We start from the raw sequence: 27,198 nt of genomic DNA, 5'->3' as shown, positions 1-27,198 counted from the left end.
AAATCCGCTTTATTTACAGATTCAACAGTGGAATATGGCGAGAGAAGCATGAGGTCAGGGATCAAGACTTGAGGGAGCTCGCTCTGGAATTACCTGACATCGTCCTCAAATCTAGAGCTGACTATACTGTGAAGCAGTATTCCTATGCTTTCAATAACTGGCACAAATGGGCATCGAATTATGGCAAGAAAAGCATCGAGGCCGATCCTTGCGATGTGGTGCTTTCTTTGGTCCATCTGGGCCGTTCGAGCAATTCTGCAGCATCCATAATTAAGGCAGTCTCGGCAATATCATGGGCACACAACACAACTGGCAGCAACGATCCAACCAAAACAACTTTGGTCAAATCTACAAAGGTTTGAAAAGAAAACTTTCTAAGCCCACCGTGAAGAAAAAGCCCATTACCCTAACAATTCTGTGAAATATGGTTGATTTGTATTTAAACTCATCATCTGAGTTCACAGTTGAAAAGCTCATGGACTTGAGAGCAGTAGTGATGTGCCTGATAGCCTACACAGGTTTTTTGAGAGTAAAAGTAAAACTGACATTTACCACAACAGCAGAACAGTAGTTATTAGCAAGTGTGTATCTGGTTATTGCCCAGTACATGTATATTTATTTCAGAAATACATGTATATCAAATTAGCTGAGATAAAAGATGCTAGCTCTTTTGTGTTCCGTAGTTTGTCGAAAGTCAAAGCGGGTTATAAGCTTTAACGAATCAACCCATGTCGTATACCCGTGTGAGAGAAGTTACATGTATCTTACAGGCATTAAGTCCTTTGGTGGACGACGTTTCAAAGTTCAGGGTGCACAGCCTCAGGGCAGGAGGCGCCACAGTGGCAGCTTAAGCAGGTGTACCAGATAGGGTCTTCAGAAGACATGGAAGATGGAAGAAGGAGAATGCCAAAGATGGTTATGTTAAGGACAGTATGAAGGAACTCTTAACAGTATCAAAATCTTTAGGTTTATGAAATGCAATTAAGTAATGTAGAAGTTTGAGACAGGTTTGCGGGGAAAAGAGAGAGAACTAAGACTAGTTCTGTCTCGGACGAAGTTGCAATGCCATGGATCAGTCCTACGTTTCTCATCCAAGGGGTGAGTTTTTGTAACACGGTCTTTAGTTCCAGTAACAACTTTGCCTTCTTGTAAAAAACAGAAGCTAGTTTCTAAGTTTTTTTAGCTCACTTACATGTATGTTCCACTCGTAGTATGAATCCTGGGTTTAAATTCAAAAAGAGAAAGATAACAAAAGAAGGTAATGGTACATGTATTTATGCACCAAAAAAAAGACAGTTTTGTGTCACCGTTTGAATCTAAGCGATCATTGTATATATGTAAACCTTCAAGGTGAAAACGGGCACTGGGTGAAAGTGTGTCCAGTGTTTTGGCCGAAATACACCAACACCACCGTAAATTCATTGGTGTTTGTGTACTTTTGTTCTTCAGACGGATGTACTAGGGAAGAAAAAGTGAAATCAAAAATTTGAAAAAAAAAAACCAGTTTCACAACGCGGCACAGCTAGCTAGGTACACACACGAAAGTACATGTTCATGTACAACTGTACGTACATGTACACCCAAGTTTCCACTCTGTGCAGAATCACATATGCGCAGCATGCACAATACTGGCTCCCGCCCTGCTACTGAGAAGGTAATACAAGAGTAGACGGGTCTGGAGCCAGACTAAGGCTCGGATTGTGCACAGCTACAGCTGTGATGGTATGGCTGGCAGCACAGAAATTGCCCAATCCATTCATAGTATCGCCTCAAAACTGACCGAAGTAATATACGAGTACAAGTAACTTGTCACAAACCCTGGTCTTTCTCTTCAGATTCTTCTAATACATTTAGGCCTACATCGATGGTTATTTTGATATACTTCGTGGTACCATTAAGTTAAGATATACTTCGTGGTTCACGAAGATGATTTTTGGTAAGACCGTGGCACACACACGCTGTCTGTACCACATCCATGCACAGTCTTGAAGTGTTTCTTTTCGTATCAATCTTCACATTTCCTTCGTAATTTCGGTATCGTTAATCATTCTCATTTATTTTTCGTAGTATGTGCTGTTATTTTAACACCATATTTTCATTATTTTCAGCACAAACATCTAACCTTGTGATAATAGGAATAAGTTTGGAATGATGTGACATATTCGTTTTGACAAAAGTTTTAGAACCTAGCAAGAAAGTACATTGTACATGTATGTGTACAAACAATGGTGAATTAAGTTAATTTTTAAGTAGGCATGCCTGTTTCTGTATGTACATGTACGTGTATGCGTAGAATGTTAATCATACATTTTGAATTAAAACCCCAAGAATCTATTCAGATTGAAGTTTTTCAAAATGAAATGAAAAGTGAGCTGAAGGCCTCTTAAGCTTTTCATTGATGCACATCAAAACAATTTTGTACCAAGGAACTTGCACATGTTAAATACAATTGTGTAGTAATGAAATGTGGATCAGATATTTATTAGACATTTGCCCCTTTCCTTAGCAAAAGCAAAATAAAAACACAAAGCAAAGCCGCCCCCCAACAAAAAGTAGAGAAAAGGGTAAAAGTCAGTGTAAAACTGATAATTTTGCTTTTTACAGTGACTGAATGGCATGGAATGGGGGTAATGGGAGCTTAAAACAAAGCTGTTATATTTAACATAATAACTTTTAAACAGTGCCCTCAGGTGTCAAATACATGTAATATCAAGTCAACCCCCGGCCTGGGCATTTTCCATGATGTGAAAGCTGAAAAAAACCCTGAAAACTGCACATCTTTCTTTTTAGACAATTTAGACAAACAAGGCCTTGATCTTTACCCTAGCCATCGTGGCCAATGGCCGTGTGCCCTTCCAAGTTGGCTGTTATGCCCTTCCAAAAAACTCACATGTCGCGGCCACCTTGGCCATCGTGCCCTTCCCCCTTTGCAGCCAGCTGTGTGTGTAATGAGAGTGTACCATGTAAGCCAATGCATGCAGTGTGATTCCGAATTGGGGAGAGTTCAACCTTTTGGGCTGCATTTGGGCGAGCTACATGTATTGGTGCTAACCCGAGTACTATCCGAAGTGCACGACTGGCAGGAGTACCGTCCTCGGGTCAGCGAGAGTATACTCCCCATCACAGAGGAGTATACGCCTGACCCGAGTGTAATGCGCGCGCATCCACACTCGGGTTATCGGGAGTAACCACGGGAACGCAGCCTAGGATATCATTTTCAGCGCTGTACCGGTGAGCAGCGTATTTTGAAAGCAAATTTGCACAACTAAGTCGGAAACCATGCGAGTGCTTATTGTGTTAAGAATAAGTTTTGACCATTCGCCAGGCCTTGGCCCCTATATCTCAAAATCATGCCGTCACACGATCGTATAAAGAAACACTAAAAGGATGCTTTCTTATGGGAGGGCTAAAAGTGCCAGAAGCTTGAAAACCTGTTTTCCAGAAAAAGTAGGGATCAAGTATTTATAAACTTGTGAACTCCGGCAAAGTAGGCACTCAGTCTAGACTCGAAAAAATAATGACTTTGAAATGCCAACATGTACTGCTTGCTGACTTAAGTGGCGTGCTGCCTTAATACCCTCCATATAATTCATTGCACCAGTTTAATTGCTTTGATCTGCCCTGGTTTATTTCTATCGCCGTTGTCGATTCAGGTAAGTTTGTCCTTGATTTTGATCATCCCTCCATACTGAGGACGACCTGTGCATGCCGTTGGTACTGACATAACGCTAGCACGCACAGCACACATGTCATGCACTGGCACGTGCACGAGGGATCTTGGGCTGGCCGCAAGTAAAACTTCGTTCAATAGGGCAACCCCAAAAAGGGACAGAGCCCATGCGCGTGCACTAGAGGGGGTACTGGTATTGATGTGAATACTGAGGAAACGCCTTTGTGGTCGCTCGCGCGCAGGCAATGTACATGTAGGCCTACTCCACGTCGGTATCAACAACGAAGCTCTAGAAATCAATTGTTTGTTTACAGCCCACTTCTTACCAAGGATTTTTTTTTTGGTTTTGTGGAAAAGGAACCGAGAAAACATGCCGACTTGAATGAAACGACGGCTTATAAAGGCCTACTTAAAAATTATCAATGGAAATGCATCAACACACGATCGGTACTTTTATCAAAAGGCCCACTTATGAGTTGCATGATGCCGACTTGACAAGAGTTTTCGGTAATCATTTAGCAAACAGTAAACATTTTAAAAGGATCTCCATTTCATTTAAATAAAAGGACATACACTGTTTATTATATTTCAAACTTAGTTTAAGGAGGTTAAGAATCCTTGAATTCTAATGGGAAAGGGATACAAAATCTAAGGAAGCATTAAATCAGAGTCTGGATTCAGAGGGAAAAAATCGTTTGGATAATTGTAATTGATTAAAAAGGAACATTATAATTTTATACAGTGAATTCCATTAATAATAGCAGCACGATAAACGCCTTTTATTGAAGGGGGATGGCATGGTGTACAAGAACTGAAAAATAGCTTATAGGCCTACTCATGACATGACTGAATGTCAAAAAAGCAAATCAAATGTTTTAAAATAATCGGCCTTGGTCCCCCCTCGATCTGGCCTGGTGCCCTGTTGAAATTTGATGAAGGCAAGGCCAAAGTGGCCTGCCCCTTTTTTCCCCAAGATCGAGGCCTGCAAACCTGATAAACTGCAGTAAAAAGAGCGTGACAACATGTCAGAGTCGCTATCACACACAAACGATCTTTGTGGTAAATGCAGACCCCACCACCTATCATTTCGATGTGAACGTTGTCACAAAAATGCTGTCAAAAACAAGAGAGCACACAGTTAGTTCACCGTAGCCAAACCACAGTACACGCAAGGCACTTACATTGCCTGTATTTGTTTACATGTGTTCCCAAAATACATTCACCTTTTTGCTCTTCTGTACTGCTACGGTGTATCTCTTATCAAATGTTGCAACTTCATTGTTTTGTTTCCCTAGAAGCCAGATCAAGTAAACTTAAAAAGGGATTTTTACAATCGAAAAATGGCTTCATAGAACTTTACGGGTGGAATTCTTCAACTATGCGAAAATTAACCAGAGTTGTAGTTTTTAATATGACCTGGTGGTCTATGCATTTATATGTCTGTGGTTGTATTTCACCCTCATGTTGATGGTTCTTTGAAAACAATCTTGTCACCTTGATTCCTTCAGTCCCTTCCATGCGGTATGCCATACAGTTCTCAGGATCAATCCCAGGGACGTACAGTAGCAGGACAGAGCGTGACCGTGTCCAATGCAAGGGCTATGTGCTAAAGTGAGGACTACTTTCCACAGTGCGTCAATCACAAGCAGCTATAGGTCTAGCACTAGCACACAGCCCTTCTTCCTACTCAGCTGAATGCCCCATTGCAAAACATGGCGGACGATTGTGATCATTAAACTTTTCCAGTATTTAATGTTTAATGTCTGAAGTTATACACTCAAAATATTCTACATTAGAGGGTCCTGAGAGCCATGGAACTGAGGAATTGAAGAAATATGAGACTAAACCTCTGGGCCGGACTCAAGGCTTCCAATTCTGAGCAATTTGGATGCAATCAGGTTTGAAAGTGGCATTATTTGAGCCATTTTGCCGAGGGATGGTTTTTCAAAATGGCTACTTTTCTGGACATTTTCTGCATTTCAGGGGTGGTCTGCTTCTGGTGGACATTTCTAAAAAATTCATTGGTCAACCCCCCCGAAAATTGAAAGGAAAATGAAAGAGGACATGTGGAACATCATTTTTTTGTGCAGCCTGAACACCTGTGAGAGTTGTATTTTAAAATATTTGTGAAGTATGGGGATTTATCACTGCTGTCTATGGGCATTTATTTTTAGTGGTGCACCCTGTAAAAATTTGCGAATGTAGTCTGGTTCCCTGACCTATATAGAGTTCTGTTCCAAATTGCCTGAGCCTGGTGACCATACGAAAAAATGGCGTGATTCGACTGAGTGGCTGTCTAGAGTTGCCAAACACGGGTTAGAAATTTGAAGTTTCTTGCTTAAATATTGTTAAAATTTACCTAAACTGGGTCTATTAGGATTTAGTAATGGTAATTGTAAAGGTAAAAATGTTAGTTAGTTTGAGAAAGTGGACTTTGTTTCCTTATTTATAGAAACATGGTGCTTGTGGCATGTATGAAGACCTAGGGCCTACCTCGCTGAAAGACTTTTCTTCACGTAGAGCTTCGTCGAAGAAGTCAGAGTCCAAGCACACAGTTGACCAGAACTAACGTTAGGACGACGATCCCCAGTACATCAGTAAAATTAATGTTTTTCTGTGTCACTCACTGTCTTACAACCAAGCGCCCGCGCCGCCCTCGGAGCCTAACTCTAGGGTCTATGGCACTCTAGTCTACGTCTGAACACGCTAATAAGCCGAAGTGCCGGGTGTGTAATCGAGTCTGGGGTCGGTTGCCTAGCAGCAAAGATCGTATGGCGCCGCACGCACTATCTGGGGTTGCACCATTGATCTCCATTGTGTAGACTGGATAAGATATCGCGTCCAAAACGCGGCGTCCCGCGTATGTGTATTTTAAGGAGGGTAAATAACGAGCGTTGCGAATTTCGTTGCGTGTACTTTCAGATGGAGTTTTTCAAAAACCGGTTGAGGTTTTTGTGCTTCGATCAGATTTCGAAGAAAAACTGAATTGTGCACTTTAAATGGATAAATTTAGAAAGAATAATGGTTGATGGTTAAGGTGTACGCAGCAGTGAATTACCGGAGGTCAACGTCAAGTTTGGAAGAAGGGAACGTGAGTCGCACTTTTTTAGTTTCAGAAAGTTTCTGAAGTTGTGCTTTACAGTGCTTAACTTTAAGCCTTTATAGGCCTAGTAAGAAATTTATGATTTTTGTATAATCAGGCTTTGTATATAAAACTTCACTATCTCGAAGTTGGGACCATCTGAAATGTTACTTATTGGCAAAAGTGGTTTCAAAAACTGAATGACTAGTTTGTCGCTTATTTGCCCTAGATTTTACCAGAAAAATCTCCAAGACAGCCATCGACTTGTGTTTGTCGGTTCTAAAGACGCTCTGAACCCAAATCGTGTGACAGACGATGTGATATGAGTGACAGAATTCTTCCTCGGGGCAGAGATGAAACCAAAGTGAGAAGCAGAGTGCTAACACTTGTAACTTGAATGAAGTTACAAATAAGGGAATTCAAAGTCAACGCAATGAAAGAAACTTTGTCTACGTAACAAAATTATTCGTTCTCAGTTAAAACTGACTTTTATGCCGGAAAGTAGTTGCTAAATGTAAATTTTTAAGTCAGGTTGTGAACTCAACTTTTTAAGCTGATTAATAAGTTTCTGTTTTAAAAACGGCAGTAAGTTAGTTTGGTCGCTCATTTAAAGCTACACTCACTTTGTGCTCACAGAAAACATTCTCACGCTTCCGTATGCCGCATGGTTTTCAATAACATTTACTAAATATGTGACCCCAGTTATTACTAGTCAATAAAATGGGAGAGGACGGGCCGGCTAAGATTTCTTGATGTCGGTTTATTTCTGGAAAAACAGAAAATGGAAAGAAAATAAATAACAAGTCTTTCCTCGTCTCCGGTCAGCATTCGAATAACCGTTAGTATCTACAAACTGAATCTGAATAAATAAAACAGATGAATTACAGCATACCGGTAAATTATTTATGTCTATACTACATAATGACAAACTAGTAAACGAATACTTGAAGTACAATGAGGTGCAAAATGGCGATTTTTGCGATTTCCTGCAAAACCGTATCTGAACGGCCGCCATCTTGGAAATTTACACAAAAATAAAGAAAAATCACTTCAAACCAACGGTAAAGAAGCAAAATGGGCGAATTACGGTACGATACCGATGATTCAATAGTACATATAGTTACTTTAAATCTAGACAACTTAATATTTAAGAATAATTCAGAGATAGGTGTAAATAAGGAAATGCTGTGAGATGCTCACGACTTAGCAAATATTTCTAAGGAGCAACGCTTACGGACTGAATCCTTGGTAATACACACGTACAAGTAGACATTACTGTACAAAATCAATTAATTATTAGATATTGAAAATGAAAGAATAACAAATCTACCTGGAAAACCAGGGAATGGAGAGAAAATAAATAAGTCTTTCCTCGTCTTCGGTCAGCATTCGAATGACGCTGACAAGGGTCCCGTTTACGTAGCCTATTCTGATTGGCCGATGGATTGTAATCATAAAGGAAAATATTTAAATACCAGAAAGGTAACGGGCGAAACTACAAACTTATGAGGGGGATCTTTTTTTTCAGTTCGGCGACAAATATATGAATTAATTTTATTTAGTACAATTTTTCCTGAAAGTGTGTAAAATTAAAATCATTTTATTGATGATTTTTCAGTGTTGGCTCATCGAAACCAGACGGAAAATCCGATGGACAGTTTGGACATCATATTTACTGGCAAAATCTATTGCATGTCCTGGTGGAATTCTCAAGGTTTTACACACTGAACAAATAACGATTGAACCGACCCAAAGTGAAAATATTGCTAAAGCGAGATCGTAGACAATTGATGTAAAAAAAAAATTAAGAACAAACAAACACAAAATAGGTTAACATTATCGCTTTCGAGTGGGTAAGTTAATAAGAAAATGGTCAGTTATTTCCGGAAATGATCTTTTTGCCATCGTCCCCTGAGAAAAATGTTATGTTGGCCAGAAATGCACAGCCTACAGCATCACATCACCCAGTAGTAGGGGTGGGAGAGTTCTGGATCAGCAGGGATTTTACTCTGCCCAGACCAGAAGGGACTTTCCCAACTGCTCGCGGCTCACGCACAAAATTTGGTGCCCAAATTACGTGTGCGCGACCTTTGGCCTTGTGTGCCTAAAAAGGGACTTTCCAAAACTCGTGACCCAGCTCGTGACTCAACTCGTGGAGCCCAAACCCAGAAGGGGAATTCCCCTGGGGGAATGTCCACTACCGGAAAAAAATAGCTCTCGCCCCGAGCGCTCCGGGAAAAATGAACTAAATTTTTAAAAGCCTATAATATAAATAGAGACATGAATACTCCATCAAAACCACAACGCCGCCCTGTCTTAGCGGACTTTAGGCGATTGAAAAAATCGTTTCTAGCGGACTTTGTCAGGCAGCACAACATTCGATTACCGGCACCCGCTAAAAAAAGTCACACAAAGCCTGAGCTCGTAAAAGCGATTCAAGCGGGTCAACGGCAATTTCGAAATATCACAAGACAGCCATATCGCCAACTGTTAAACACAGTTCAAGTCAACAACATAGAATTTACTGCCACGGGCTCAAAAGGAAAAATATTGCGAGTGGACTTGATCACCGCGATTAAAGCGTACATTAAGCCGCAAGCGATCGAAGAAGTGGACATTCGAAGAATTAGGCGATTTAGAGACAACTATAGAAATTGGGAACTGATACCCAATTTCTTTGCCGACGACTTGATCCACTTCGATTTTTACAAAAATTTCATCGAAGACAAGGCACTAGCCAAGTTTAAAGAAATTGGTCCGTACAAATTGCCAGCGGCTGTCAAGATTCAGTTCAAAATGGAAAAACCCGGATTTGAGACCAAGATCGGCGTTTTCACATTTACGAGTAAAAATAACGCGGTCTTTTCTAAAAAAGGAATTGAAGAAACGCTGAATCAGCAGATTGAAAAACATCTAGAAGACGTGGAAGCCCACGAACAGCGTGGTTCGGGCTGGGTGTTTGAATAGGTGGTCGCGTTTTACATCAACGTGGTAAAGTATAACCCAGTCGGAGCGACCTAAAGAACTAAACACAGTCAAAACGCAAATTCACAAAGCGTGCGGCTATTCTTATGCGGTTGTCAGATGCGATGGAATTTGCACCGGTCGCGGGACTTATAGAGGTCAAGACGCGGCACATAAATTTGTGCAGTCGCTTTCCAGGGAAGTCGCTACGATTAATAAAACATTTGCCAAACCCGAGTGTCAAACTTGGTCGCACGAATTGCAAAAGATTTACAAAAATTGTAATACGTGTTGGATTTGCGAAAGACGCATTGGCAAGACTAAAGAATCACAGTGCCAGTGTCAAGTTCCAAATGATCCAAAAGCAAATGACGAAAAAATCACCTTTAGTTCAGTAAATTAAAGCGGTAGGGACTACATTTGTATGACAAGTGAAAAGCCAATGAATAAATTTCGCAAAGTTGGCGATCACTGTCACGTGACTGGAAAGTACCAAGGGCCAGCGCATGCGCAGTGTAATGCCAAGTTATGACTCGTGCCTGGTCAAACGCCCGTTCCAGTAATTCTGCACAACTTGGAAAAATACGACGATGATTATGCAAGGCGCTGAAGCGTTTAACGGTGGCAAATTAAAGTCATCGCCAAAAACACTGAGAATTATGTATTATGGTTGTGTCGCTCGATCGGCTAGTTAAAAACTGTTCTGCGGAAGATTTTAATTGGCTTAGCAAAAGGTTCCCTGAAAACTTAGATTTACTTTTAGAAAAGGGAATTTACCGTTACAAATACATCGACTCGTTTGACAATTTGAGGAAAAACGCAATTGCCCCAACGAGCCGCTTTTTACAGTTCGCTGAGGCAGGCGTCCATTATTGAGGAAGAATATTCCTGGGCTCTTAAAGTATGGCAAGCTTTCAACTGTCAAAATTTGACCAAGAAAATTGTAAAAAGGCAAAAGGCGTTACAAAAGTCGTAACTCAAAAACGGTTAACACACGAAGCGTATAAAAACACCGTCTTTGGAAAAACGCAGCATTTTAATACCCAGCAAATATTCAGATCGGATAAACATTTGATATTTACGGTGTCGCAGAATAAATTGAGTTTATCGCCGTATTACGTTTCGTAATACCAGACGAAATTGCCACTTCAGCTTACGGGCATTATAAAGCTGGAGGGAATTCTGTGTCGTCCGGTATAACCTGAAGCTCTTCTCTTACAAAATCCGCTTGGGCCCGTTTAATAAATAGTACAAAGTGGGCCCCGTTTTAATTCTTTTACCATTTACCCGCTTAAATTGTGTCGTGGGTTTGTCAATATGATAAACGTCGACGGACCAGACGGGATCTGGGGCTGGGGCCTTTTAACGGTTCCGCCTTCCTGCTCGCCTGGGTAATAAAGTTATCGCACCAAAACATCTGGAGTAAGATCACGCAGCTCACTTTGTTTCGGGCGCCGCGGGCGTTTGTTTCACCGGGTCCAATTTTACGGCTTCTGCGGGGTCTTTGCCAATAAACGCGTCTTTTCCTCGTTTAGCGTTTTTATAACTTGAGGCAAACGCTTTACCCATTTTACGTTACGTTGGCCAACGTTTAACATTTCTTGAGCGTATTGATGATTTTTGGTCATCTTGTACCCGAGTCATCTCGTACCCGAGTCATCTCGTACCAAAGTCATCTCGTACCCAAGTTAACTCGTACCCAAGTTAACTAGTACCCCCTTTCATTAGTCAGTACAAGTGATGGATTTCAACAAATATTTTATTTCTCAGAATTAGATTCAGAATGTAAGGCAGCACGAACATACCCTGTGATTGCCGGTGCAAACAACGGTAACGACTTAGCGATTTCTATTACGAGAAAATTTCAAAAAAATATATTTCAAATAATTTCAAAACACTTTATTAAACTTTAAAAAATAACTAAAAATGATTTATTTTTTATTCTTTGCAGGTAAAGCGTTCATGTGTCTCTTTTTGGAAAATGTGGTGGCCCTGAAAAGGGCTTTTTGGTTTGATAGTGGTTGCCTTGAAAAGGGCCATTTGGTTTGGTTGTCCTACAGTGCAGGTCCATTCAGGTGCTTGCAGGTAGAAAGAAGCTCGGTGGTCGTCAGCTCCCCAACCTTGCACCGCTGCCAGATCTTGAAAAGCTTCGCGTTCATTGTCTTGAATCGCTTTTCCTGGTACCGTCGAAGCTTGGACTCCTGTACCAACCTCATCTGCAGGTGTCCCAGCGATGCCTCGGTGTGAAGGAGTTGCACCACAGATTCAATGTGGAAATTCATAGGGTATGAGTTAACTTGGGTACGAGTTAACTTGGGTTCGACTTGACTCGGGTACGAGTTAACCAGGGTACGGCTTGACGCGGGTACGACTTGACTCGGTACGACTTAACTTGGGTTACGAGTTGACTCTGGCACGAGTTAACTCGGGTACGAGTTGACCCGTTACCGTATTGATGACCGAATAAATGCTCGGCTAAAGTACGATTAAACCGTTCGACGATTCCCTGCGACCTGTGAACGGCGGGTTCGCCCACTTGAATTGTAACCCCGATCCCGAGTGTATCATGATAAATTTATGCCAAGTCAGGGGTGATCTTTTGTAAATTTGTTTAATGGCTTCTGACGTTTGCTCAGTCGTTTTACTCGTTTAAAGGCTCGGCCTCTTTATAACGCGAACCCACGTCGACGACGCACAAAGCATATTTGAAAGTTTTACAATTTACCTGATCCCAGGGCAAGTACAATACATCCACTTGATGCGCTTCATTTGGGGCCAGAAATTAAGATTGCAGCATTGCAGGCCTCGGCACGTAATTTTCCGCGAGTAAATAAATTTACCAAACTGCCTGCTTTTTGACCAGTTTCGTGCGGTCGATTTTTCTGCGCCCGTCTTTTGTGCCAAGTGGTTTACGGCGCTTTCGCCTCGCCAATGTCCCTCTGGATATTGTAAATTCTTTTCCATTTCAAATAAAGTCACGCAAATTTATACGCTAAAAAACCTACCAAGGCCGTGCCAGAAAAAATCCATATAATCTCGCGAATTTTTGGGTCTTCGGAAGGCACATAAAAATCTGATAACTTTGGTTCTGGCGGCAATGAAAACACTTTTTACCCGTCAATTCACTATAGGCTTTCAATGCTTCGTCCACGTTTACAAATGTCTGCTGACTTGCACGCTTTTGCCCCAGTCAAACATATGAACTCGATTTTGTTCCCAAGATTCTTTCGCTTCCGCCAAATGTTCCACAGCAAGGTCGTGACGTTTACGTTCCTTTTCAACTTTACTTTTTGACAGACTGCTAAATAAAAAATTTGAACCCGTGAATGCCAATGCATTTACTATAGCTCCTCCCAACATCATTAAAGTGCTTGTGATTTTTTTAAATATATAATTTAAAAACATGAATAGCGAAATTAAAAATCAGTTGGAGGAGATTCAAGCCGACCAAACGAATATTGAAGTAATGCTCGGTGACATGCTTACAAATATTGATCGCAACGGCGACATGCTTTTAGAGATTCAAGGTGTATTGGCGGAAATGGACTTTGAAACGTTTTTCAAGCGAAATAAATTAATTGAATACGACAGTATATTCCTTGCGGTGGGTGTTTCGTTAATTGCAGTGTCCTGTATATTTAAAATTTTCACATAGCGTAAAATATAATTTATATATATTAAGAAAATGTCAAAACAATACACTAAAAATTTAAACCCGACACGCAGTTTAAAAGTGCCTCGCGCCATCAAAGGCGAAAGACGGGAAGTCACCATCACACATAATCAAGCACGATAGCAGCGGGTCAAAAGCTAAACGTAAAATTCCCCGCCCTTGGCGCAGACAACGGGGTAATTTCTGGTACCGCGAAACTCGCTTTCAAGTTGGACCTAGACAGAGCTAGCGATGATAAGCGAACCGTGTATAATAACATGACGAGGAACCTGATTTCAGAACTCAACATCAGTTTACAAGGCAATAAAATTGTCAGTTACCAAGACGTGGATGTAATTCACAATTTCAAAGACAGCTGGCTACCAAGTTCGCAAACGAAGAATATGGCTTATTTTGGTGTCGAACGGGAAAATGTGGCAAACTTGCGTTTAGGCGAGGCCGATGCGAATGCGGCATTAAACGACGGAAAAGACAAGGCCATTGCAGACACTTTTAAAAATCGTTATGCGATTATGCTCGACGTGCCTCTTTTAACTGATCACGGCCCATTTTATCCGTCTGGTTTTAAAGAGCCTCTGAAGTATCAACTAACTTTTAACTCACACGATAAAGTCGTAAAAAGCGTAGACACGTCGGCAGAACATTCAATTTCGGATTTGACCTTGGAATACGAAGTCGTCACTAATCGCGATTTGGCGACGAGTTTACGTTTGTTTTAAAAATGCTGTAGTCGGGCTGCATAGGCTCGGCTATAGCTTTTTTAAAGTTTAGTTATAATTAATCATCAACAATGTTTGAATTAATTCAAGTTGTTGTTCAATTAGTTATTGCAATTAACTCGACTTATTATACATTTGAGTACATACGCGCAAAGCAAACGTTAAACAAATTTAAGAATCATATATTAAAATGGACGACATTAAAAGTATACTCGCTGACTCAAAAGTCGATGCAAAAACACCCGAACCCAAACCAAACGTAAAAGACAGACTCTCTTCAATCGTAGCATCTGGGAATCTAAGAAGTTCCTGGGCAAGGAATTTACAATAAAGGAAATCGAATCGCTTAGCCCCAAGAACAGGGAAAATTATTCAACCTATACGAAGCGCGTTTCGGAAAAGAAATTGTAAATACACTGGGCAACGCGATTTTGACTTATACACGCGTTTATTAGGCATTGCCTGTCCAATCGAATTTCTCGGTTTAATATCGATTTAAATTCAGAAGAAGATTTGACGAGAGACCTAAACAACGACCCAATAATTAATCAAATTATGGGTCACTTTTTAAGCGACCTTGGCTGCAAGTACGGAATCAGTTATCTCCCCTGGGTCCACTTTAATTACGACTAAGCACTTGGCTATCAATATAAACGCGTGTATTATAAACAAGATGTCAACGGAACAACAACCCACATCAGCACCGACTCCTGCGCTGAGCCCAGTAAAGACGCTGGTGAAAACGGTAACGAAAGTTAATAATCCGAAAGACGCCAAAAGTTCAAACCACAGCACAAGCGCCCAAAATTTTAGACATGGAATAAATTTAAAAATCAAGTTTAAAAATGGTGTATATTAAGAAATGAGTAACGCAAAAGCAATCGATGTAAACGGGGTCGCAAACACAGTGTACCACGGCGCAGTTGTCAGTTTAATATCCATGGGTTATGTAATGTTATCAAACAAGCTATTTGATTAAAATTAAACCGCCCGATCTAAATAAATTAATTTTATTTAATTTTATTAAATAATAAACTCGTTTATTTTAAAGTAAAAATGGCTGAAGGCGGCTGAAGGTGGATTCGATCCAGAGGAAATACCCTTAGGGGACACAAGAGACTAAAATTTAGTGAACGACAACGATCTACACCTTGAAGGCTCTTTAGGTGAGCTCTCAAATTGAAACTTCTTTGGCACGCGGCTCGGTAAGGCCAAAATTAACCGTCGATCCAATACCAGACACGGTAGACCTGAGCACATCTGCATCTTTAACTAAGCCAAGAGTGGAAAACTTTTACGAAAATTACCAAAAATTGGGTAGGACCGACGTACCGAGTCAATTGGTAAATTTGGACACAATAGCGGAACACGCCACAGCTGCGGCTGCCGATCAAATCAGTGAAATTGTACAAGAGCTCACAAAAGATAAACAATCGCAAACGGGTTCTCTTGGCGAAAGTAAACGGACGCAAACCGAAGGATTAAAGAGTTAGGCCAAAGAATTTGGTTGCTATTTCGAGAACAGGGCATTACGATCGTGAGCATTTTAACGGCTTTCGGTTTAGCCGTCAGCACAATTGTAGCGAGCGTAGCCGCCAGCGTATCAAAAGGCTGCTGGGATGCCAGCACCAGAACCAGAAACATAGCCAGCTTTAACGCCAAAACCGGGGTCCGAGCCGACACCAGCGCCACCGTCAGAAGGCGCTATCGTCGATTGGATTAAACGGCAATTTTGGAATTTGGAGAATGTGTTGAAGAAACTAGGTTTAAAGGCGCTTGCGGCATTACTGGGAATAATTGGCAGTATTTTGGGTTGGATATTAAACGTGGCGAGTAAAGCGGTGGGATGGGTCGCAGAAAACGTGTGTCTCTGCAGGCGTTTTACTTTTGACGTACGTGACGTGACGTATGTAAATGGGTTTAACTTGGGCAAAAAATTAAGCTTCTGATTTCAATTGAAAACAGAAGCTTTTTGTGCCTTTAATTTATCTAAGTCAATAAATTGTACAACACAAACCCAAGTCCCACGAGTGCCATCGTTCCAACCGTCAATGACAGTTTTTCTTCATTATGCGCGTCTTATGGTTTACGTTCTGGGCTAGGCGTTGAAACGGGTTTGACATTTGTGACAGGTGTTGAAATTGGCTCCACATTTGGGTTCGGTAAAATTGTTGGGCTGGGTTCTTTTTCTTCCGCTTGATCATCGGTTGAAATAACCCCGCAATTTAAACTCGTTGCATAACCGGTCTGCATGTCTTTGGTTGCGATTTGTAAATTGTTATTATAACCTTCAAACGTGCCAATGCATAAGTCCATATCGAAAGGAACCAGGTATAAACCGGACGCGACTACGAAATTTATCGGCGTTTTTGCATATTGTAGCGAATCTTGAAATTGATTAATCGATTGTTCGAGTTCGGGCTCTGAATTAATTAAAGACTCCACGATTGTGATAAATTCCCTTTGCGCGTCTAATTCCGGTGCCTTTTTTTAAAAACTGCCGCCCTTTCGTTGGCGATGCTTCTGCTTTTTAGTTGACTTGCCGTTCAAATTCTTCTTTACTCGTCGATTTACTTTCTTTCAATTTTGTCGTCGTACTTGACCTGATTGTCTCCTTCATTTCGTTAAAATTTTTAAGGTCGGATTAAATTAGTACAATTCTTCCTGAGAGATATTGCCGTCTTCGATCACGTGAGAAACGTATTCGGCGATTGTATTTAATTTAGCGTCGGCAAGTACGCGAAATTCATCGAGTTTTTTGGTTTTATTAGCGTCGCGAAATTGCAGGGATTCCCACAGCCGCTGAAGTGGTGCCAATCACTTCTACGCTGTATTCCACGTAGTTGAGCGCGGTTAATACACGTTTAATCTTTTTGTTTTTTGGGTCTGCGATTTAATTTCTTATATCTTTTGAAGCCGGTAAATTTTTGTTGCGTTTGTTTGGTTTGATACCCAGTTAAATCTGGATACAAATTAGGCTGGTTATCCGTCGTCATCTTTTAAAATATAAATTTTATATTTTTGCGACCAAGATATTCAGCTCGATAATTAATCCGTCGTTTTTGTTTTGCAAAAGTCCGCCGTTCTGTGACCTAACGTAAAAAAGTTAACTCTCTGATATTTCTGGGCTGCAATTTTCGAAGCGTTTCAAAATCGCTGCGGAAATATCGATTCCTTGAAGTCACTTGCAATAGATCAAACGGTTGCCCGTTGTAAAAATAGTAATTGATGTCCAGTTGGGGGCAATAAATGTAAGCGAGTTTATTCCATTCCAAGGTGTAGCCTCTTTTCAAATACAACGTTTTTAAGTGAAATTACTTTATCGCCTTTTGAATTATCGATGACATTTTTCAATTTAAGTGTCTGTGGATTTTGACACAAATAAAGCGTGTGAGTCTCCGTCTTTATATTTATTTGCATCTTCGTTGAAATGTTTATCTGAGACTTGAAATACTCGATTTACGGTTTTGTGGGTTCTTTTGTCACGTTGTGATAACACACGGCAATTACCGCCTTTAGCGGCTTGCCTCTGGAAATTTTACCTACTAAAATTTGATTAACTTGATATTCTATGAGATTCGCTTGCTCGGGTGTTAATTTAATGTCCAGTTCTTGAAATGTTTTGCCAGTTTTCGATTTTGGCTTTTTATAAACGAAACACTGATTATATTTGCCGCTTACATTTTCTGCCTCGTCTGAGTAAATGGAACATTATACCAATCCACAATCACGACACACGAGTTTATAATCTATTTCCATTTTATTTGTACATGCGCACGGGTCTTCTTTATCCATGGTGGTAATATATTTAAAGTGACGTAATAATTAACCTCGGTTATTCCTGAGAATAACCGAGTTTAAAATTAATTTATAAGTTAATTATTCAAATTTAATCCACCTTTAATTTCACGAAGGGGCCTAATTCAGATTCAGATTTAGAACGCCCAAATCCGCTAAACACTCGCAATGCCGTCTTATTTGAAATTAGTCCGTCATTTCTAATCTTCAACAGAGCCGTCGGAACCGTGTATCTAACGCTGGCGCCGCAAGAAAGCGAATAGTGGGTTCCGTAATACACGTCTCTTGGATAAATGAATGACTGGGCATCGCATCTCTTATTTATAAATTTCTCGATATTCGACGAGTCGATGGGTCGCTTTTTATGGTCAAATAACAAGGCGTGAGAATCAATTTTAACGTACATGCGATTTTTGTTGGTGTACGGCGTTTTAACGACATATTCAATTTTATTTGAATCTTCAATGTCGCGACTGGCTTTGTAAGTGTTTATCGTGCACGATGGAATAATGCTCTTGCTTTCGGCGTGTTTTTCAATAAATTCGTAAGCTGCTAAATTTATATTGTTTAGTACACGCACCATACGCCTTTGCAATTAATAGCAAATATGACGACCCACGATATTTTCAGCAGTTTTATCTCGCGTGCCATATTTGTACACGGGATTTATACCATAACACATCGAGTCTGGCATCATAATTAATAAACGCTTTTGTTGGCCTTCGTGGGAATAATAAATGGTTGAGCAGCATTGACTTACGTGTGTGCTGTCTTTAATCACCGGATTTGAAACTTGCGTCAAAAGGACTGTAGGTGATATTGGGATCGCTATTGCCGGCATTGAGACGCTCGTGGTCGTCAGTTACGATGTAAATGTGGGTTGATATGGTTTTGTTTTTTTTAGCTTTGTCCAAAATTTTTCTCACTTTTATTCACCAAATCGGCCGCGTCTATTAACTCGGGTGGAATTTCTACTTTAATTAAATCTTCAACGTCAATGTCGTATTCTATAAATTTAGACGTGGAATAAGGCGGTAGTTCGTTTTCTTGCATGTGCCTAAGCTTTTTATGCTTGCCATCCACGAGCACCACGTGATCCATTCCTTCCAGCTCGAAACAATTTACGCAGCAGGTGCAAGCGGTACAACCAAAACATTCTATACAACTGCCGCACTCGTAACAGTCTTTGCAGCTGGTCAAGGCACTTGAATTTTGACAGTCGTATGACGCAATTTATACATCTGCCGCATTCGTCGCAAAACGCGCAATTGTTACATTAAGTGCAGTCGTTACATTTATAACACACGTGACACTCTTTACAATCGGAGCATTCATATAAACAGTCACAATTTAAACAGCGCGAGCAACCGCATGAATCTACCAAGTCAATCGAGTTTGGTCTTGTCTTGGCAAAAATAACAATTTGCATTTGTTTTATGGTCTATCATGTCTTTTAATATATTTGTATTGTTTCTATTCATTTTTCATTTTTTAAGCGACGCATAAATCTTTGTTTGCCGGTCTTGGTCTTTCTAACCAAACAGACGCGGTGCTTTTGGTTTTGCACGTCCAGCTTTGCCTGCTCGATTAAATCTCGTTGCGTTTCGTAGCCGTTGACAATTAGCCAAGCCGCGTGAACGCCGACTAATTTAGCGTATTCAAATTTTGTGACTAAAGTTAGGGCCATTTCACTTTTAGAGAAATGTCAAAAAATTTATCTCAATTTTCCCGGAGCGCTCGGGACGAGAGTTATTTTTCTAGAGGGGGAAAGTCCCCCGGTGAATTCCCCTTTTGGGTTTGGGCTCCACGAGTTGAGTCACGAGTTCGGTCACGAGTTTTGGAAAGCCCGTTTTTAGGCACACGAGGCCAAGGTCGCGCACGCAAGTTAGGCACCAAATTTTGTGCGTGAGCCGCGAGAAGTTGGAAAAGTCCCTTCTGGTCTGGGCAGAGTAAAATCCCTGCTGGTCCAGAACTCTCCCACTCCTACCACTCACCCTCCAGAAGCGCCGCCATTGTTCGGCCGCGCGTTTTGTGCACAAACAATGCGCGATGTCCTATCCAGTCGATACAATGGAGATCAATCTCGCCTCCATCCAAACAATATGCAGCAAGGTATGAGACGGAGAGAACCCCCCTGCTTTATGTTGGTCATTGTCTCGCAGGAATCTGGGGAATTCCTTTCAGACATCTTGGGGAATGTGTTAACTAACAATAGTCTGGAATGTGTATAGGGATTGGACATGTTGGGGGGTACCCCTCGGTTTCATTTCTTGCTGGATATTATCCAAACTAAGCCCGCAGTATGGGGATGTTTGTTAAAGAAACACCCCAAAATGAAAGACACGTGAACTCGCGCGCAGAAATACAACCATTTGGTGGAATGCACCCTTTTAATATCACCTCGATTGACAGCTTTGCAGTAAAATTGGCCCAAAACCAAGATCTATCCAAAGTAGAGAAAGCAAATCCAAAAATTTGATACGACTTCTTGATTTTCCTGAAGAAAGATAATACAGTTTGTCTGTTGCCGCTGAATGTGGCAGTGTTTTGTGTGCAATGACAATTCTATTTAGTAAACAAACGGAGAAATCAAACATCTTCTGTAAAACTGCGGGACACAGATTAGAAAAAACTACCAGAAAGAGGACTAACACACGGAATTGCTCATTGGAACTTTTTTTGTTTCCGTTTCCCGGCTTTTTGGAAGACAAAATGTCCTTTCAGGCCTTTTTCCAGTTACTTTAGTACGGAATAGTCAAGAAGCCCCTCCAAAGAGACATGATAGACATTCCTCTGATCTTTGGCTGTAACTGTTACTGTTTTGAAAACTTCCAAAGACTAAACTGCTGATTTTCTCCACCCGTAAATAAAAATGCACTAAAAATGAACATAGCGTTCCCTTCTGGTCTCAACGGTTGCCATGGGCACCGCATCTTGTCTTTCCAGGTTGCATTACCCCAAAATACGTGCACATTTAGAAAACATTTGAAACCGGACGGAAAAATGCCTGTCGACTCCCGTGAAGGGGTTGGCCTCCATTTTTTTCACGAAAAATTCAAGATTATGGCCAGAAAACAACTTTTCGTTTCAATTTTATGCGGGTTAGCAGCGATTTTTTTTTAATTCTTCTCTCCCCGAAGATACCCCTGAAATAAAACTGAGCGCTCATTTGTGAATGTAGCCGCCCGTCTCTATTCAAAATAAGTCAGCGAATTGGGGCTTTTTGTGAAAGAATTACCCCGAACAGGAAACTATCAGCCTGTAATTAAGAAATAATAGAAACATCGCTGTATTCAGTAATGATTATGGCCTGTCATACTGTAAAAATCCCGTGGAATCACTAAATATTAATTAGCTGGGGCGCAGAATTTTCAGGTCGTTTATGCTGCAATATATAGAGTTATGTTTACACGGGTACATGACCAATAATGCATAGACAATGGCGGGCCTTGCACTTCTCGAACTCCCGGCGGTAACGGCGGTCGATATGCTGGGTGAGGTGGGCACGGTCAGCTTTACTGAAGGTGGACTGGATCTGGGCCAAAGTGGAGTCCACCTTGGCCTCGATGGTCTTCTTCGTGGCTCTGGTCAGGTGTATTCTCTCACGTAGAAAACGAAGAGAGGCTGTCTCTGCTGCTTTCAGGGCTCCCTTGGTGCGGACCGGAGGTTTGACCCTAAGGTCCTTGGGAACCACCGAGTTCTTGATGCAACGGACAAGGAAGGTCAGGTGGTTGACCTCCCCGCCGACAAGGGCCGTGCCAGCGTGATCCTCGACGCCCACACATACCGGGACAAGATGGGTGAGCTCATCTCCACGGGCCCTTACCGGAAATTGGCTAAGGACCCCACCGACCGGCTGTGCAGGAAGATCACGGCCCAGCTTCTCGTCAAGTCCGGAAATCTTGACGACGCCACCTACCGGAAGTTACGTCCCACAAGCAAACAGCCTCCCCGGATGTACGGTCTACCCAAGATCCACAAGCCGGGGACTGCCTTGAGACCCATCGTCTCGTGCGTAAGTTCCTTTGCCTACAACCTCTCCAAGCATCTAGCCGGGATCTTGTCACCGCTAACCGGTAACACACCAAACACCGTGCCCAACTCCATAGCTTTCGCAGAGTTCCTCCGCGCGCAGCATATCAGCAGCCATGAGGTGTTGATCTCTTTCGACGTCGTGTCTTTGTTTACCAACGTCCCCATAGACGGCGCTTGCTGTGTGGCCCTTCGTCGCCTGGAGGAAGACCCTGAGTTGCCTGATCGGACATCGCTCTCCCCTGCTGAAATCGTCTCCCTGTTAGAGTTTGTCCTGCGTTCCACGTATTTCCTATACGATGGATCGTGCTACGAACAGACAGACGGAGCAGCTATGGGTAGTCCGGTATCAGCAGTTATTGCCAATCTGTACATGGAATCGTTCGAGGAGGAAGCCCTGCAGAGTTGCCCACCCGACTGCTGTCCTACCCTGTGGAAACGGTACGTCGATGACACCTTTGTTATTGCACCACGGGATCAAGTCAGCCCTCTGCTCGACCACCTGAACAGTCTCAAGCCCAGCATCCAGTTCACCATCGAGAATGAGCAAGACAACAGCATTGCATTCCTGGACACCATGGTCCACAGGAAACCCGATGGCAGCCTGACCAGCACCGTGTATCGCAAGCCTACCCACACCGACCAGTATCTGGCCTTTGACTCACACCACCCAGTGTCCGTCAAGAGGGGCGTGGCTAAGTGCCTACATGACCGCGACTCACGCCTAGTCACCAGACCGCACCACACAGCCGCCGAGAGACGCCGGATCACCGCTGCCCTCACGGCGAACGGATATCCAGCGTTCTTCATCCGGCAGTCATCGAGACCCAAGACCAGCACCGAAGTGGAGCGACCGTAGTACAAGGCTTTCACCGTTCTTCCCTTTGTGGACGGTATCTCCAGACGGCTGAAGAGGATCCTGGAGGACCACGGCGTCCGCACCGTGTTCCGATCATCCACCACCTTGAGGAACCAACTCGTGCGTCCTAAGGATCCCATCCCACCCGGAAGACGTGGAGGTGGTCTACAGGATACCATGCGGTGACTGTGGCAAGGTGTACATCGGCGAAACTGGCAGACGCGTAAATCTGTCATTCTCTGCACTACACAGGTTCTGTTCCTCTGCAAAGAGTTCAATATATTCGATCTTACAGCAGCTACAAATTTTCCAGATCTAACGATTCTGGTGTCATTTGAAAGGACATATGCTCTTCAATCGATTGATGCCAATTTCATATCCATATTTGCTTTGTTTTGGGAAATATTTGGAAAAGAAAGCGCTAATCGGTGTGCAACTCGTTGAATTTTTTTGGGTAAATCTGACTTTCTGTGCCCTACACGGGTTCTGTTCCTGCTCAAAAAAGCTTCCATATATTCAATCTTACAGGATCTACAAATTTTCCAGATATGAGAATCGTTGTGTGATCTGAAAGGGCAAGATGCTCCTCTATCGCTTGACGCACGTTTCATATCCATATTTGCTTTACTTTTGGAAGTATCTGCAAAAGAAAGCGCAAGTTCTTGTACAACTTTTTGAGTTTTTCCTTCAATCTGAGTTTCTCTGCACTACACAGGTTCTGTAATCGCGGAAAGAAGGCTCGACATATTCGATCTTACACGATCTACATATTATCCAGTTCTGACAATCGTGGTGTCATCTGAAAGGGCAGATGCTCCTCTATCGATTTATGCAAGTTTCATATCCATATTTGCTTTGTTTTCGCACTACACGGGTTGTTTTCCCGCTCAAGAAAGCTTCCATATATTCTGTCTGCAAATTTTCCAGATCTGCGAATTCTTGTGTCATCTGAAAGGACACATGCTCCTTTATCGATTGATGCCAGTTTCATATCCATATTTGCTTTGCTTTCGGAAACGTCTGCAAAAGAAATCGCGAGTTCGAAAGAAAGCTTGCATATATTCAATCATACACGATCTACACATTTTTCATATCTTAGAATCGTTGTGTCATCTGTGAGGACACATGCTCCTCTATCGACTGATGCATGTTTCATATCCATATTTGCTTTACTTACGGAAATATCTGCAAAAGAAAGCGCGAGTTCGTGTTCAACGGCATAAGGTTTTTTGCTTAAATCTGACTTTTTAGGCACTACACGTGTTGTTTTCCCGCTCAAAGAAGGATCTGACAGCATCTACAAATTTTCCAGGTATGACAATCCCGGTGTCATCTAAAAGGACATATGCTCTTCTATCGGTTGATGCAAGTTTCATATCCATATTTGCATTAGTTATTGTAGGATATGAAGAGAAAGCGCATGTTCGTGTGCAACTCGTTGAATTTGTTAACGTAAATTTGACTTTTTCTGCATTACATGGGTTTGTTCATCTGCAAAGGAGGTTCCATATATTCGATCTTAAAGGATCTACACAATATCCAGTTCTGACAATCATGTCATCTGAAAGGACACGTTCTCCTTTATCAATTTATGCAAGTTTCATATCTAAATTTGCTTTACTTTCAGAAATTTCTGCAAAAGAAAGCGCGAGTTCGTGTGCAACGGCATGAGTTTTTTTTGCGTACATCTGACTTTCTCCCACTCCATGGGTTCTGTTACTCTTCCAAAGGAGGTTCCGTACATTCGATCTTAAGGGATCTACACATGATCCGGTTCTGACAATCGTGGGGTCATCTGAAAGGGCAGATGCTCCTCTATCGATTGATGCACGTTTCATTTCCATATTTGCTTTGTTTTCGGAAAAGAAAGAACAAATTCGTGTGCAATGCTTGTTTTTTGGCTTAAATCTGTCTTTCTCTCCACTGCACGGGTTGTTTTAGCGCTCAAAGAAAGTTCCATATATTCGATCTTACAGCATCTTCAAATTTTCGAGCTCTGTCAATCCTGGTGTTATCTGAAATGACACATGCTCCTCTATTTTCTGCGCTACACCCGGTCATGTTGTCGCACAGAAAATGCTTCATATATTCAAGCAGAAAAGATCTAAAATGTACTTAAATCTTGCAATCTTGGTGTCATTTGAAAAAACACATGGCCCTCTACCCATTCATATAAGTTTCATATCCATATTTGCAATAGTTAGGGAAATATCTGCAAAAGGAATTGCGAATTCTTGTCTGACTGCCTCCTTTTTGCGGAATTCTAGCTTTGTCTGCGCTATTCCGGGTCTTGTTGTCGCACAGAGAATGCTTCATATAATCGAGCAGAAAAGACAAGACTTTCTATTCATATAAGTTTCATATCCATATTTGCAGTAGTTACGGGAAAGATGTGTAAAAGGAAGTGGGGGTTCTCGTCCGACTTCCTCCTATTTTTGTGGAATTCTGGCTTTGTCTGCGCTATTCCGGTAGTGTACTCGCCCAATGAATGCTTTATATTGTAACGCAATGCATAGCCCACTGGTGCGCTTTCAAGCGTTTGTTGCTTAGCAACGTTGTGCGCGCTGGCGTGTATATAAGCGACCGCGTGCTAAGAGTCGCTCTCTTCCCGCTGCGACAGTCACCGTGTTGAGTTGGAAAATAACTTCCTGCTGCAGCTGCCACCAAGTGCGGTGAGGGGTTCTGATCAGAGATAAAGTGTACTTTTTAATCGTCCTGTCAATTACATTTATTTTAGTCGCAGTAGGGGAGCCTCACAATTTGTGTGAGCTTGATTTGTGATTGTTAATAAATCCTGGCACCTATAATTTTGTGATCAGTGAATAGTCCCGCACGTAGGTGAAGCACTGTGCGCCTATAGGAGAATAAAGCATCAAAGCAAAGGGTAGGCACAAACTGGTGTCCGCCCCCATTTCTTCCCCGGTGGTCCCCCGTCTGTTAGTCCCGTGTGGTGCAAGGGTGTGTGAGTGTGTTTTGGCAGTGCTGAGCTACGGGCCTGGCGGTAGACTTCCGCCAAAACGGATCTGCGTCTCGGGCCGTGGAGGTCAGGCCGCTCACCGCTATCGGTCGAGACCGACCCTGGCAGTCGTCAGAGGCTAGTACCGCTACAATATATTCAAGCATAAACGGTCTCAAAATTATCTAAATCTTGCAATCTTGGTGTCACCTGAGAGGGCAGATGTTCTTCTATATATTCATATAAGTTTCATATCCATATTTGCAGTAGTTAGGTTAGGGAAATATCTGGAAAACGAAGTGCGGGTTCTTGTCTGACTGCTTTATACTTTTGCGTAATTCTGACTTGTGATTATTGCAGGCCATGTTGTCGCACAGACAATGCTTAATATACTAGAGCAGAAATGATCTAAAAAGTAATTACATCTTGCCATATTGGTTTCATCGTAAAGTGCACATGTTCCACTATCTATTCATATAAATTTCATATCCATATCTGTATTGGTTAGTCAAATATCTGCAAAGAAAGTGCGAGTTCTCGTCCAACTGCCTCTTTTTTTGCGGAATTCTGGCTTTGTCTGCGCTATTCCGGGTCTTGTTGTCGTACAGAGAATGCTTCATATATTCGAGCATAGACGGTGTCAAAATTATCTAAATCTTGCAATCTAGGTGTCATCTGAAAGGTTAGGTGGTCCTCTATTTGTTCATGTAAATTTCATATCCACATTTGAGGTAGTTAGGGAAATATCTGCAAAAGGAAGTGCGAGTTCTTGTCTGACTGCTTAATATATTTGCGTAATGCTGACTTTACACTATTGCAGGTCTTGTTATCGCACAGAAAATGCTTCATACATTCGACCAGAAAAGATCTAAAAATTATCTAAATCTTGCAATCTTGGTGTCATCTGAAAGGGCAGGTGTTCTTCTATTTATCAATGTAAGTTTCTGCAAAAGGAAGTGCGAGTTCTTGTCTGACTGCTTTATATTTTTGCGTAATTCTGACTTTATGCTATTGCGGGTCTTGTTGTCGCCCAGAGCATTCTTGATATATTCGAGCAGAAAAGATCTAAAAATTATCTAAATCTTCCAATCTTGGTGTCAGCTTAAAGTCCACATGTTTCTCTAACTATTCATGAAACTTTCAAATCCATAATTGCAGTAGTTAGGGAAATATCTGCAAAAGGAAGTTCGAGTTCTTTTTCTCACTGCTTCATATTTTACCTTAATTCCGACTTGACGCTATTGAAGGTCTTGTTGTTGCACAGACAATGCTTTATATATTCGAGCAGAAAATATCTAAAAAATATCGAAATCTTCCAATCTTGGTGTCACCTTAATGTGCACATGATTTTCTATTTATTCATATAAGTTTCAAATCCATATTTGCAGTAGTTAGCGCAATATCTGTAAAAGGATGTACGAGCTTTGTCCCACTGCCTCCTATTT

At 41.7% G+C, this 27,198-nt stretch overlaps 1 protein-coding gene and 2 long non-coding RNA genes across 3 annotated transcripts; 2 read left to right on the top strand and 1 right to left on the bottom strand.

Annotated features, from left to right (window-relative positions):
* Positions 1–257: 257 nt before the first annotated feature.
* Positions 258–6,252, bottom strand: LOC147800491 (uncharacterized). The gene is made up of 3 exons (XR_015426467.1): positions 6,164–6,252; positions 769–871; positions 258–348 (listed from the first exon to the last, which is right to left on the bottom strand). It is a non-coding gene; the product is annotated as an uncharacterized LOC147800491 (long non-coding RNA).
* Positions 6,253–6,460: 208 nt separating this feature from the next.
* On the top strand, positions 6,461–7,641 carry LOC147800490 (uncharacterized). The gene is made up of 2 exons (XR_015426464.1): positions 6,461–6,761; positions 6,982–7,641. It is a non-coding gene; the product is annotated as an uncharacterized LOC147800490 (long non-coding RNA).
* Positions 7,642–19,955: 12,314 nt separating this feature from the next.
* LOC110990496 (uncharacterized) lies at positions 19,956–22,797 on the top strand. The gene is made up of 2 exons (XM_022255532.1): positions 19,956–20,018; positions 21,550–22,797. The coding sequence occupies exons 1-2, from the start codon at positions 19,956–19,958 to the stop codon at positions 22,795–22,797; spliced, it is 1,311 nt and encodes a 436-aa protein (XP_022111224.1).
* The last annotated feature ends 4,401 nt before the right edge of the window (positions 22,798–27,198 follow it).

This window comes from Acanthaster planci, linkage group LG01 (genome assembly GCF_054643075.1).
Source record: "Acanthaster planci isolate LZ-2023a linkage group LG01, COTS_SCS, whole genome shotgun sequence".
NCBI classification, from domain to species: Eukaryota; Metazoa; Echinodermata; class Asteroidea; order Valvatida; family Acanthasteridae; genus Acanthaster; species Acanthaster planci.
The sequence above is the reverse complement of the archived record's forward strand: the minus strand, read 5'-3'. Positions and strand labels throughout refer to the sequence as shown.

Bases quoted from the DNA above. Each gene is read 5' to 3' on its own strand.
- LOC110990496 (XM_022255532.1), top strand. From the start codon at position 19,956: ATGTCCTATCCAGTCGATACAATGGAGATCAATCTCGCCTCCATCCAA. The intron at 20,019-21,549 runs GTATGAGACGGA...TGCTGCTTTCAG, and splicing joins TCCAAACAATATGCAGCAAG to GGCTCCCTTGGTGCGGACCG.